Source organism: Megalops cyprinoides, chromosome 3 (genome assembly GCF_013368585.1).
Source record: "Megalops cyprinoides isolate fMegCyp1 chromosome 3, fMegCyp1.pri, whole genome shotgun sequence".
NCBI lineage: Eukaryota > Metazoa > Chordata > Actinopteri > Elopiformes > Megalopidae > Megalops > Megalops cyprinoides.
Genome location: NC_050585.1, coordinates 18,710,542 through 18,725,187, shown reverse-complemented (window position 1 = coordinate 18,725,187; position 14,646 = coordinate 18,710,542). Strand labels below are relative to the sequence as shown.

Genomic DNA, 14,646 nt, shown 5'->3' with positions numbered 1-14,646 from the left:
GCCAAAAAGCTCTGTCTTGGTCTCATCTGACCACAAAACATTTGCCCACATCTTAGCTGATTCACTCATGCTTTCTGGCAAACTGCAGACATGCTTTGAGATGCTTCTTTTTCAGTAATGGCTTCTTTCTTGTCACCCTCCCATACAGGCCAGTTTTATGCTCAGCTCTTGATGTTGTAGACTGGTACACTTTTGCTCCACTCTGAGTCAATGAACTCTTGTTTTTCCTCCAGTGACTGTTGGTCTCTCTGGCTTCTCTCACACATCTCCTTGCTTGGATGCCGTTTTGAGGACAGAATGGTGTGATGCAGCTTCCATTTCATATTTATTGATATTGATATTGATCTAACGGTGCTCATTGGGATATCCAAACACTTTTATATAATTTTTCACCCTTTTTTAATTTATGCATTTGTATTATTTTATCTCAAACTCTGTAGAATTCTGTTTAGCTATTTTTACACCTTTCCCTCAGATTCTCAGCCTGACCAAAGATTCTGAAACATCCAGAAAATATGACAGTTACTTTAATGGTTCACAGATAGAGGCCAATGGTAAGGCAGCTGTGTCCTCATTAGGCAATTTTTCATTTGTGTAAACTTGGAGCTTCCAGAGTGTAGGGGTTGAGTCCACACAGCTGTTTCAAGTTTTATTTTTCTTAAAAATATTTTCTAACATAAAACCAATGTCACCTTAATTAATTTTGAGTTTCTGTGTTTTCAAATAAAACAATGAAATTTCAATGTATCCTTTGTAACTGTGTTTGTGTGTGCATATACACACGACATATAATTCCTGCTTCGGTGAATATGAGTGAATCTCTCTGTAGCATCCATGGGTCCTGATGCATCCTCCACTACAACACTACATACCCTGCAGGTCCTGACCGCTGAGGAGAAAAATCTGAGACTCAGGTCATACTTTTGCTGAGGAAGAGGAGGATGTGAGGGAAAGGAGGAGTGGAGCAACAGGGAGGATGGGAGGGAGAGCGTGGGAGGAAGAACGATGGAGGTAGAAAGGGTCAGGAAGTAGCGACATGCTTTAAAAGGCTTGTTTCACACTAAACATTGCACCTAAATCAAACTAGGCTTTGTGACACTGCTCACAATGAAAGACAGAGAGAGGAGGACAAACCAACAGCAAGAAAAGAGAGAAAAGCTTAGTTTACAGAAAGATGAGAGGCGGGAAGGAAGAGGAGGAAGGAGGAACATAGGGATAAGAACAGAAAAGGAAAGAGAGGTGTTGAGAGAGACATGAAGAAAGAAAGAAGACTGACTGGTAGATTGGTAGTAATTACAGTCTGATTGCTATAATAATCTGATCATTACCCATAATGAGGACAGAATATGCTGAAGCACAACCAGAAAAAAAAAAGAAATCAAAAAACTTTCTTGGACATTTTGTTGTCCCAAACACCTTGACACCACTCACAGGAGTAGGGACTAAGGGGGCTGAAGGCATAGCTAAAAAACAGAATAGCACAATGATGTTCTAGAACATTTATACTGTTTATAGCATGTTAAATGCATCTGTGACCTTGTACACAGACTTTCACCTGTACTTGTTGAAACCGATTTGATCTCTCAGTCAGCCCTGTGTCGGCACACTATCTCACCCGCTCGCTTTTCACCTCTGTTTCAGCAGCTCTTTTCTTTCCTCGCACCTTTCACAGCCTCTCACACAGGGTCCAATACCAGGCTCTGCACTCAAGACTATGGATAGAATGATGAGTCTAGATGGGCCAAAGGGCCTTTTCTTGTTATTAAACTGAAAGTATCATTATCAACTCCACCATTTTATACCTTTTTGGGGGTGGGGGGGGGGGGGGTAATATGTTTTAAATGTGAGAGACAGTGAGAACGAGAGAGTACAAGATGTGGCCTGTGTGTGCGTGAGAAAGAAAAACACCTGGCATGTCTGTTTGTGTGAAGGATGCAGAAAAATATCTCATCTGGGTAGAGTATAAGGGTGAGAGAAATATTCTGCTCAGTATGTGTGAGAATGAGGTTAGCCTGTATGAGAGACCAATAACATAAACAGGAAATACACAGGTGTCAGAGACGGGAGGAATTGAACTGCCAATCTTGTCAATACCACAGACCTGCCAGTAGATGGCAGGCTCCAAAAGTACAGAAAAATCTTGTAATTGTAAATGATGGTCTCATCTTCCTCTGCAGTTTGCAAAACTCTTTGTCAATATACTGTCAAAACCCAAATTCATGGAACGTTTGCCATTATCCCTAAATGACATATGATACTTGAACCAATGGCTGAAATGGGAGATTTTAAAACACTTGATTCATGTGAAACCACTAAATACTTTCTATACTTCATTCATGGAATAATAAATGTCATAATTAATTCAGGCACCCATTAGTAAAATTCCATGTTACAGAGAATTTAAAAAATACATGCAATACATATTAATCCTCTTTAGCTTCTACCAGGCAACACAAACCCACTTACATATTTAAAACACAAACATTTAGTTGTAGTGCAACTTCTCATGTTTACATGCTGTTGTTCATAATGGAAAAACCATGACCTGAGATTCTAACATTGTCAAAGAGGATGTTCAGGGGTCAGGAAGGTGGAGGTGGCACGGGAAAGAAAGTTGAACTATACCCGTCTCCTTCTGGCGTTAACCAGAAATACAATCCACACTGAACTGTGGGAAATCCACAAGTGTCTCCGTGCCACAGCATAACGGCTGCATCCCAATCATACCAGAGTCCAGTAATGGATTGGCCTTAGGAGAGTTATGAGGAACAGAGGTGAGCGGGATGAGAGAGCGAGAAAGGGAGGCTAGTTTTTCCAGTTCTGCTGGGAATCAAACCCGCCCCTGATCTGCCAGCGGGTGTTTGTCTAACATGTGTCTCAGTTTCAGGGTGTGTGTATTACCGGGGGGGGGGGTGGGGGGGTGGGGGGGGTGGGCAAGAACAGCAGAAGCATTATGAGGTGTTGATCCTATTTGACCTTAATTGGGAAGTGTGTGTGTGCTCTGCTGGCCTGTGCTGTACTGTGCTACGCTGCAGAGTGCGACAACTAGACAGATGCAAGTCAATTTTAACAGTGGATGCAGTGACGTGTACTTGTCTTCACATGAGAGAAGGCCATGACAAAATGGTGTTGCTGTTAGGCTACAGGAAAAAAAAAAGTGTTTCCTTACCTGTTATTCTCCACCTTTAAAGAAACTATTTGTCATTGTCACGCAGACCAACGTAAAATTCTGTGGCATTGTGATGACATTAAGAATGCAGAACTACAATAACAATGGCAGCTGGCAGGTTTTATGAATAAGCCTCAGGACAAAGGGGGCTACAAGCACACAACACAGCAGCATACATCCTTTAACTCTGTTATTGTGTCCATTGCAATCATCTCCACAACAGTAAACAGAAAGGCTTCAGCTAATGGAACAAGGACAGATGGGTTACAGCAGTTGTGTTCATAACACCACCAACATCATCATTATTACTAAGATTATTATTATTATTATTATTAGTTATGTTGGAGTTGTCCATGAAGTCCAAATGCTTCATCAGTAAACCTTTCACACACATTCAAAGTCACCTCACAAACATATTTCAAAATATGACCAAAGCAAGTTTCACTCCGTGACTGTACAAATAATAATGCAAAAAACATAAAACAAAAAAGGCAATAAAACAAAAACAACTCCCATATATAAGCAAAAAAAAAGACAAGTGATACTTTTTTAATTGCACAGTTGTTCAACACATTCATATCTGATTGGCCTGAAATACACCATATGACTCAACATTAGTGTCAAATGAGTGTGCAAGGGGCAAATAAATATCTCTCTCACATCAAAGTGATTGGTGTAAATGGGCTGTGCTGCAACGTGCTAACCCTGTATCCCTCTCAGCTGAACAGTGTGTCTGAGAATTCTGTTTATGGCTTGGATACAGGCTGTGTAGGCTAATCAGATGTTACTGGTAGAATGGTCCCTGAGAAAGCCTCTTTCTGCCTAGCCTGTTCCCTTCCCTCTCCCACCCTGATCGTGCACACGCAGAGAAACAAACATTACTGGCAGGTATCAAGTACAAAACGGGTCAAAAAATTAGCCAAATGCAATTGAAGTGAATGTAAAACAAAATCATGTTTCCAGTGTCCCTGAACACAGCAATCTTTCTGCATATAAGAAAAGGATACAGTAGCTCCAAATAAAGAAAAACTCAGAGGAAAGACTTAGGTGGCACGGAAGCTGAATAAAGTCCAGTGGGAAATACCTGTAAACTTTACCTGCAGACTGAAAAATATATTGCCATGTTGACTGACATTACAGTTTTGGCTTTTTGCTTCAGCATCTGATTCACAGTGTGTTTTACCAAAGAATTTCAGATGATTTTTAATGGCCAGAGGTCTTAACGTGCTCTCCAGGGAGGCTTTGCTCCTGGAGTTTCTTCAAATTACTGCTGTCAGAGCAGAGAAAAGCTACTTTGGCCCCCAGGACTGGGGTAATATCTGCACAGCAGGCATGTACAAACAAGCCTTCTCCCTGGAATAAACCAGCAGCCTCTCCACCTGTTGGCCCGATGCAAACGCCTGAGAGCAGTCCCTCCTCCTTCCATTCACCCAGACTGCACCTCTCCTAATGGCTGCTTCCCTCAGAGGCCGTTCCGCTGGACTCCTGGCAGGGGTCGGCGATGCCGGCCTGCGTGACGTGGCCGTCGGCCTTGGCGGCGGGGCGCACGTGCACACCGGCTCGGTCCCGGGAGGCGGCGTGGGTGTGGGCGGGGCTGACGCCATGAGTCTTCTTCAGGTGCTTCTCCAGGGTGGTGTAGACGGTGAAGGGCACATGGCAGAGCCGGCAGAGGAAAGGGGCGCGGGCCCCACGGGCGCCGTGCGTCTTCATGTGGCGCGTCAGCTTGCTGCTCTGGGCGCAGGCGTAGCTGCACAGGCCGCAGCGGTAGGGCCGCTCGCCCGTGTGGCTGCGGCGGTGCACCGTCAGGTTGCTGCTGTTGCGGAAGTGCTTGCCGCAGAACTCGCAGGCCTCCTCCCTCTTCACCCTGGCCCCACCCCCTCCTCCTCCTCCTCCTCTCAGCGCCGCCTCCTGCTGCCACTCCCTCTCCGCCTCTCTCTCGCTCAGCCGCTCTTCCCTCTCCTGCCACTTGGGGGTGCAGTCCCCGCTGGCGATGCCGCTCTCCCCGCTGCCCGTGCCGCTCTCCCCGCTGCCCGTCATCTCCTCGCTCTCCAGGGAGCCTTCGAAGGGGCTGCTGCAGGAGGAGGGCTCCTCGGCCGCCTCCCCCTCCCCACCCTTACCCTGCGGCTGGAAAAGGCCGAGCAGGCCCTTCCTGCGTCCTGGGGCTTGCCTGGACGCGGGGCGGCGGGAAGACAGTGGGATCTCCACGTTTGCCTGCTTGCCGACCGGCATCTCCTGGAAGAGCTGGGCCTTGAGCACCAGCTCCTCCTCTTCGTCCTCGCCCCCCGGCCTCGGCCACGCCTGGCTCCGCCAGTGGGAGTTCATGTGGCTGGTGAGCTGGCTGCTCTTGGCGAAAGCTTTGCCGCACAGCCCACAGCAGTATGGGCGCTCGCCCGCGTGCGTGAGGCGGTGCGCCGCCAGGCTGCCCAGCGACTGCAGGAACTCGCCGCACAGCTCACAGCTGTACCCCGCCTGGCGGGACGCTGCCGGGGGGGCGGGAGCGGCCGTGGGAGGGGAGGGGGCGGAGACGGCATCATTGTCCTCGGTCAGCTCCTGCAGGTGCAGGGGGAAGCTGAAGTTTTGGGGCTCTGGGGAGCATGAGGAGGAGGAAGAGTGTTTGAGGTGGGACAGAGCCAGGGAAGCCAGGGTGGAGTTTGGATGGCAGGGTTCTGGTGTGGCAGGGGGGCTGGGCTGGTGCCCCTCACTGCCCTCCTCTTGGTAGATGCTGAGGCCGTGAGTGAGCTGAGCATGCTGCAGGAGAGCCCAGGCACTGGGATACACACATGCACAAAGCTGGCAGGTGAAACAGCTAGGCTCTTCCATCACTGTGAAACAAAGATCAGCCAATCAGCACACGGTTTCCACATACAGTAAGGGAAATCATTGTACAATAATGTTAAAAGTTTTACTCCAAACTGAACAAAATGCAGTGACAAAATATCAAGTATAAAGTATTTTAAAAATCTACATATCAAAAATATATGAGCACAGACCATTAAACCGAATTTGAAATGTACCTGCACTCATATTCCGAATAATACTTGGGTAAGGAAGTGTTAGAAAAAAATATTTCAATAGATTTCAACTAGATTAAAATTAAGAGCAAGTTTTCTTAAACAGCATTCAGTTACCAACTGATATTTTTCAGGTGAATTCATATTGGAGACGGTGATAAGACACCGGTTGACAAAATGGTGGACAACGCTGAATTCAAATTCAGCTCTCAAATGTCAATGTAGTTGTTGTAGTTGTAGTTGTTGTTGTCAATGTAGTTAAAGAGTCACTTCACAAGTAGGCCGGAGGAACACTACATGAGGTCATCACAGAGTGCCTTACAACTGCATCACAGAGCGTAACAGGGACGTATTTTAACTTGTGTAAAACATCTGGAGGTTGTGGGGAAGTCAAAGTGCCGCAGTGTATTTATGGCCCAGAAGGGGAAGTGGGAGAGGGTGAAGAAGAAGAAAAAAAGAGAAGCAAGAAAAAGAGGATGCATATTTTAATTCAACTGGAGGGATTTTTAAAATGTTGCCATCGTCTGCTTTCGGATTGCCACAAAAGGAATAACACAGAAAATCTCTCACTTGCTAAGTGGAGGCAAAAAGAAAACAGGAAGTTTCCTTGATAAATGAGCTCTTTCTGATTAAATCACAGTTACACATCACACAAAGTCACATATTTCTGGCAAACAAGATCACCCCATCACCCATCACATAGCACCTTTACCCCACACCATGAACTACTCTCTCTGGGGTCCTTGTCTCTCTGTCCTGGCATGAAACTATCCACAATTATCAGTTGACATTTAGTGTTGCCTTGGTAACTTCACTGGGCACTCCCTCTCATGCTAGGAGCTAAGGGTAAAATGATCACCATCTATGTGGCTGTCAGTTCACCTTGAGGGCAGTCGATAATCAGAGGAAGTCTTACTAGCCCTTCAGCAGTCACTCCTCCTCCATCAGATCACACCTACACACACTTCCCCCGAAGGTGGGCTTCTTTCCCATATCCCAGAAGACATTGCAACTCAAACCCGGAGAGGAGCCTCTTTTAAATTTCCGCTGAATTGCCATCGAGTCCGCTTAAACATGTGCAAAAATAAATATGTGAGCGAAATTTGTGTGCAGCAGATGTACTTATCTGATGATCTTACATCTAACCAGCAACCTATAGTAATTTTTGCTGACAAAATGTTGCGTCCTGGAGCTTGTACAGAAAACATATGTGACTGCTTGCTAATTTGGCTCATAAATAAAATGAGCCAGTTAACGCAAACACAGAAACAACAAGATCAGAGAAGCCTCTGCTCTGAACTGATTTCCTCCAACAAGTTAAAAACCCTGTCAGCCAAACCGCCGCTACAGCCATCTCTCCCCACAGCTTGAGCAAACAGCTCTGTGGTGAATACGCTTCTGCCGATGAGTATCTGAGCATCAAAAGTCGGGCACCTTCTGCAGCAGCCCGCTCTCACCTCGCTTGCCTGTCCGCTGTGTGCAGACTCTGCTCTGCCTCTGAAACAGAATGACCACAGAGCAGACGGAGAAAGAAAACACTAGAGGAGCAGGAAAGAGGGGGGAAGGTGAGACGGAGGAAAGGGAGGAGCGGCGGGTGAGTTAGGATGGGCTTAACAGATCACTAATGCCAGGTTATAAACACAAAACACCGCAGCAGAAAGATGTTTACTTTGACGTTCGGCTGCCTTATTCATTTTATCCACACCGACTCACAAAGCAAAAGTAGATCTGCTCGAGCATACAGAAAACGAGAGGCCACATCTGAACATATGTCAACACGTGCTACAGCAATCACAATTTTGGCAATGACTAGCATCAATGAATAAATCAGTACAATAATAAGTCTTGCTATTTTGTGCAACATTTTTAAGTGCTGCATGGATAAATGTATGCTTAACTGACCACCCTCATGTGGCAGCAGTCACACACACGCACGCACCCAAGCAGACACAGACACACCTTGGTGGGGCCCCCAACTAGGTATGGAATGACTGTTGTTTCATCTTGACTCAGCACTGAACAAACACACACGCACAGACACAGTGGTCACACACTGAAAGGCACATCCAGTTAATCTCACTCAAACACATACATACTGTGGACTCACTGGCATTATAAAAAGGCTTTGGGGTGAACATAACATGTCTTTTGTAACACGAGGATATTCTCCTCTGTCAAGATTTAATTATGACTGTATTCAGGTTTGGCCACAAACGCAGGCTCTTGTAAGCGCACGCCGAGTGGAAAGAGAGGGAGGCGCAGAAGGACTGAAGCGGAGAGATGGAGTTAAGGATGTGGACAGGCCGAAGTAGACCATGATGGTCTGCAAGGGTCTGTCATTAGTGGATGAACAATTTTACACCAAGAAAGGAAGTGAAACCTTATGTGTGTGTCAACACGGGTATGCCATCTCAAGCATGCATGTGTGTGAGTGACGATCACTCTAAGCAGTTTGCTCGTATACATTGATCGCATGTATGCTTTTCTCACTTAACTTTTTACTGCGCTTTAAGATGCACTCAGTTCTCGTGACAGGGCTGTTGTTCAGCACTAATGGACAGCAGGTCTGTTCCTGTCGGGCTGGTTCACCATTCCAGGTGTGAGTGACGGCTGACTATGCCAGGTGTGCACCCACACATCTGGCCTGGTGCCAGAACGCCTCACAAGGTGAGCGGAGGGCGAGCCGGCCCACTTCCTGTATCAGTCGGCCTGCAGAAATGCAGCCTCACTCCCTCTCCCTGGCTGAACCCCATTTCACTTCTCACTGTAGTTTCCATTATGCAAATGTAATCACTCCCGTTAGACATGGCTAAATTAAAAACAGTAAAAATACAGACAACACAGCTAACTTTAGCCAGCTACAGTTAGTTATGCTACTTGACCACATCCCCTGTGGCTAGCTAGCGCACAGTGGAAAAAAATACAGAAATCTGACTAGATCACTACTTTGTTTTTGCTCACAGCACAACCCACTCTGGAGTGATGACAATGTGCAGGATCTTTTGAACTAGAAACTTCCAGAAACAAACCCAGAGCTTGTTTCCTGTGTTTTACCACCCTTTTGCACTTGGTGGCCAGATTCACTGCTCCACAGAAGAAGCCATCAAACCGGATCAGTCGCTAAATACAACAGCCATCTGGTCCAATCTGGTATTGTGTGAAAACGCCTCTAGACTGTCTGCCAGACTCCGCTGGTTAGTGAGAGAATCTATTTCCCTTTGCAGCGCAAAGACAAGCTGCCGTGACTTCACACTTGCTCTGCATGCCCTAGAAATCGTAGCGAGTTGCAGTGCATCGTTGAGGGGTAGCAGGCATCAACCAATGAAGGAAGCTGGAGCTGAGTGAAATACAGCTGACACAGAGATTCTGCACCTTTCCTGTGGTGAAAGCAGCAGGCCCTCTGAGCTGTGCACTGAGCAGGTCAGAGGAGGCCATATCCACACACTGACAGTCATGCTCTGAGCTTGAAAAGTGCCCAGGTGGAGGGGCTACAGGTGAGCTCAGGTGCGTGGAATACCCCTGGGGCAACAGGAAACCCTTCTTCCATTTCTTCCTACTCAATTAGCACCAGTGGCTTAATCACAACAAGTGAGGTCTAACAAGTTAGTACTGGATTCAGGGAGAAAAACACCAATTAAGGACCTGACTCACCTGTTACATGCCTTGCTGTTTTCATATCCAGCTCCCCCCTGAAGCCTCTGTCCATCATTCTCCTGAGCTCCACATGCCCCGCCCCTGTTCTCCCATTAGCTGAAGAGGTGACGTGTGTTAATGCACAGGTAGCAGGAGAGGGGGGGGTTTGGGCCTGGAGGGAGGAGCCAGGACCACTGCAGTCCCCCTGCTTGTGCTGGATGAATGCCAGGATTTGGGCCAGAGGGAAGGCGAGGCCACACTGCCCGCAGGTGAGGAGGTCACGAGCCTCGCCCTCCACCTGTTCTGCTCCCTCCAGCAGCATCGAGGTGGCGAAGTCACAGGTCTGAGGGGCATCTGTGAGCAGAGCGAGAGCACAAGTTTGAGAACATACAAAACAAATCTCTATGTTTCCATTTATTGATAATTATGAGGTTTCTTGATTCAAATTCTCAGGGACTGACTTAAACTCACTTAAAGCCTTCAGATTTTACTGAAATGAGGCTTCACTGATTCCTCCTGTAGACACAGTTACTGGATCATGTGAGCAGTAACGATATCTGTGGCAGTGAGTTATTGTCCATGGCGTATTCTGATAAACAACGAATATGAACGCTGCAGGATGTCACAGCAGTACATGTGTAATGGGGATTAAACCTCAGCATACCACACAAGGTTCTTATTTGTGGCTCCAATCGAACATACACAGCTTGGGCAAAACTTGCAGATATAGTTACTGTCATTCTACTACTTGGTTCGACCACTGGAAGGGGAGTGTCACTTCAAAACAATACAAATGGGTCTCTCTGACACGCACACACACACACACGCACGCACACGCACGAGGTCGCACGCACGCACACGCACGCACGCACACGCACGCACGCACACGCAAGCACATACACGTACACACACGTACACACACGCACACAAAAACCCCAAAGTGACAGGTTTTCTGTGACAAGTCACACCTTGACTAGTCAACCAGGTACTTCCCTGGCAACATGACAGGACAGAAACAAAACAGACAGCCAATAACATTGCCTGACTTAAGGGAAGGCTTTCCAGGATTGTTAATTGACAGCTGACTGCTACCATTTCTTTCTGCTTGCCGGTAATGGGTTATTGGCTTTACTCTCCCAGTTTCAAGAGGCTGAAAAACAGTAATGTATAAAAAACTTCCCCAGTGGAGAGGCTGAATCTGGTGTACATATATATACCTTGAATTTATCCTCTACCTCATCCTGTAATGTATGCATTTCTGTCTATTCAAATGTAGCGAGAAAATGTGTTATTCCTCAAGGGAGACAGCAAGAAAGAAAGAGAGAGTGAGAGAGAGAAAGAAAGAGGCTGACGGGGTGCATGCAACACTGCCTTACTGTGGTATCACTTTAGGGTAAAGACATCACATTAACAGCTTTTGTACATAGCAGCGCTCCTTCTTGGCTGCACTAGCACCAGTTTTGTGCTCCTCTCTCCTCATCAGCTGCAAGCCTCTGTCTGGTCAGCAAACACTGACCGCTTCCTCTCTCAGGCACAGATTGAGCTTTCTATGGCTTCACAGTTGTTAAATCGCAAGGCCTCGTGTGCAGACACTGTCACGCTGCCACAGACACCCAAACATCACGCCATAATCGCACGAAAAGCACTGACCAAAATACAGCAAACTTTGCAACATACATTAAACTACCACTGACTGACTGACTGAAACTACCACTGACTGACTGACTGAAACTACCACTGACTGACTGACGAACAGAAAACACACCCTCATGCGCACCAGGCAAAACTCGATGATCGAGTGATAGTGCAGATTCAAAAAAGCACAGACTTGGAGAAAACGAGGTCACATTTCCCGGTTTACCCCCTGGCGAATGGCAGGCCTTCCTCAGCAGCAAGACTTGCGCAAATTGGAAGTCATAACTCTTTAAATCATGGACATGTCATGAGGTGTACACCTGCGCTGGCAGGCACGTCAACTCAAGGACACGCACAGGCAGTGCTTAGCAGGAAAAATGCCACAAGTGGTTATTAAAAAAATGTTAACTTTCCTGTTTGTGTCTGCTTTTATGTGAACGGTTCACGCCACGAGAGGAGGGCTGCGGTCAGAAGAGGCGCCTCTAATTTCCGTTCGAGGGAGAAAGGAGCGATACTGTACGGGAGAACATTTGCACAGACACAGTTCTGTTACATCAGGCAATACAAGCCAAATCAGAACGGAAAGGCACGACGAAGAGGTTAGCTACTGTAATTAAGCTAGTACTAAGATTCAACAAGGAAGTACCATAACCTATCGTGCGCCCTTATGGAAATTAAAATAGGCTACATAATTCTTTTTATTACTGCCGGGGTCGGGGAAACAAGCTGATGCAAAACCGGTCATGCTATGAGTTGATACTGCTCTCTTTGTAAAACGGAGTTAAGCCAAAGGTTTCTTTGTCGTTTTTATTTAATGTTTTCTTAAGTCCTCTTACACCTCGGTGTCCCTGTACACGAAGCAACACGTAAACTCGACCAGACTCAAAAAAGCTGTCTGCAAAGCTCAATTATGGTTTTATTTGCTGACGAAATGAAATAAAGTAACGATAGTGCTGGTTTCCGTTCTTTGTGTACGTATACCGACGCTTAGGTAAGTGTTATTATGTAGCCTGTTGTAAGTGTTTACATTTGATTCAAAATTCTTACCTTGAATGGAGCTCAGGTGTTGCGGTCGGCTACCGAGTTTGCGTCTGGACATCCTGTTTTCACTCTGGTTCAACAGGTTTTAAATTCCGCTTGGCCAGCCTTCACAACCCAGAGATAAAATTTGAAAAAATAATAAAAACAAAACAAAGTCTATTTATATGAGATAACTGAGAAACTGCACTTCATAACCACTGTGATAATTCCACGTCCGTCATGGAGTCCACTTTCAGTTTGTGTTCAAGTTCAGGTGGCAAGCGTAGACGAGGGAGAGACGGCTGGGGAGGCAGATGTATGAACCTTTGCCGACTCCGACTTCGGCTCCGCCTCTTGTCCAATATACGATCACTGTCATAGTCTTTAAAGTCCTCGTCTCTCTCGCTATTAGAGGGCGACAATTTAACTTACCTAGCGAAATCATGAAGGGCCAATCGAAAACATACGGTGACACTGACTATTCACATTGGCTGCCGTGGGAATAATGCTGACGCTGTATGATAGTAAGTCTGTATTTATACAGTTATATTGAGATGATTAACACGATTCTGGATTGGACTTTGTTGTTCATTTTAATGAGGAGTGGTTGTGTTCTCTATACATTCTGCATTTCCCTATATAGTCTTAAACTGTGAGTCTGTAATAGATGATGATGTGCTAGGGGCCACAAAAGGCTCCCTCGTCTTTTTGCGGCTGGCACAAGCACATTATGGTAGTTCCTTGAAATTTATTTTTGCTCTCCCTTGCTGTTGTAAATTACGTTGAATTAGAATGTCCTAAGATCAGTCTGTTTTCAGGCTGGGAAAAGCTAAATGACCCATTGCATGAAAGAGGGTGTCTGAACTGATAAAACTGCACCTGTGACAAAGCTATGTGCAAATCAGTTTATCATTAGAACATTAATTCTGTAAAGCTGTAGAGGAGTTAACAGTTTATCTGCAAGACTTCTCAGAAGTCTAGGAACAATGTAACAAGCGACTGGACTGACTTCCTTAAGGCATGATGCAATGTCATCATGGCTTGGTACAGTGTGATTTATGTACAGTATATGAAGCAATTATCCTATCTCATTATTTGCCAAGCAAATACCTCATCCAGCCTCACCCAGGTTGATTTAGGAGGATTACAGTTTACATGCCATCCCTACACCTTGATGTTTACCGAGACAATTCAGGTTAAGCAGCCTGCCTTCCTTACTTTGATCGGCCTGCGCCCTCCTGGCCACATGTTCAGCCCCCTCAGCCAGTACAGCACGCTGCTAATCACACTTGCTATGACCGTTACTGGCTCTCAGCTTTCTTGGAATGGAAGGTGCTGTGGTTTTATCAACCAGCACTGGCTAGTAAGTGCCAGTAAAGGAAAAACGGGAGTCCAAAAGCAGTAAACCCTAAAAGGCACGGAGTTCCCTTGTGACATGAAAACATACTTGTGCGTGGATACGCAATGCATTTTAGGGTAATGGATGTGGTAGCCCAAAACACTCTCAGAGTGAGGGAAAGGGAAATTTTATTAGGGAGAGTAAAAGCTGCAGACCACCAGTCCTTTGAAGGAATAAGGTCTTTTTACTTTTGGGGGCACCTTGGGTTTAGATGTTGGGATTTAGGAGGGCTTCTTTTACCACTTGGGGTGTATCCTGGTTTGAAATCTTAATATCTTTCAATTTAATTGTGATAAAATAGAGGTATAATGTTCTGACTTGTACCCTGGATCATATCAGATTTGCTGCTAAAAAGTAAAGCTACAAGTGAATAATAATACACCCCTGAGGTTACTGTTAAGGTGAATTTAGAAATGTACAGTATGTTGCTCTGACTGAGTTTTTCTGTAGTGCAAGGATGTGGGTAAAGAGGAAGTGGGTTTTTCAATTGAAAGCACATATTGTGTGTCTTGTTCATACAAAAGCAAAAGTGAACTTATGAAAATAAAAATGAGCTTTTCTGCTCTGACATACCAAGAAACTGAAACACATGCATAGCATACTAGTTGCTAATTCAACCATCTAAGCAACCAAGAAAAGTGCACTCAATTTATGAATGGAGTATAGCTGGCCAAAGTATTTTCATTTTTTGAGGAAATAAAAGGTGTAAACCCATTTGTCATATGTATTTTTAAAGGTATTTGTTGAATCACCGGAAATATGTTTCAGGGTAACAGATA

At 45.7% G+C, this 14,646-nt stretch overlaps 1 protein-coding gene across 1 annotated transcript; it reads right to left on the bottom strand.

The window, feature by feature from the left end:
- Positions 1–3,761: 3,761 nt before the first annotated feature.
- Positions 3,762–12,725, bottom strand: LOC118775420 (B-cell lymphoma/leukemia 11B-like). The gene is made up of 3 exons (XM_036525330.1): positions 12,496–12,725; positions 9,832–10,167; positions 3,762–5,991 (listed from the first exon to the last, which is right to left on the bottom strand). Exons 1-3 carry the CDS (start codon positions 12,545–12,547, stop codon positions 4,616–4,618), a joined length of 1,764 nt encoding a protein of 587 aa, XP_036381223.1. The 5' UTR covers positions 12,548–12,725; the 3' UTR covers positions 3,762–4,615.
- Positions 12,726–14,646: the final 1,921 nt, after the last annotated feature.

Coding starts and splice junctions, on each gene's coding strand:
- LOC118775420 (XM_036525330.1), bottom strand. CDS start 12,547: ATGTCCAGACGCAAACTCGGTAGCCGACCGCAACACCTGAGCTCCATT. Junction 10,168..12,495: donor ACACCTGAGCTCCATTCAAG/GTAAGAATTTTG, acceptor CTCTGCTCACAG/ATGCCCCTCAGACCTGTGAC. Junction 5,992..9,831: donor AACAGCAAGGCATGTAACAG/GTGAGTCAGGTC, acceptor TTTGTTTCACAG/TGATGGAAGAGCCTAGCTGT.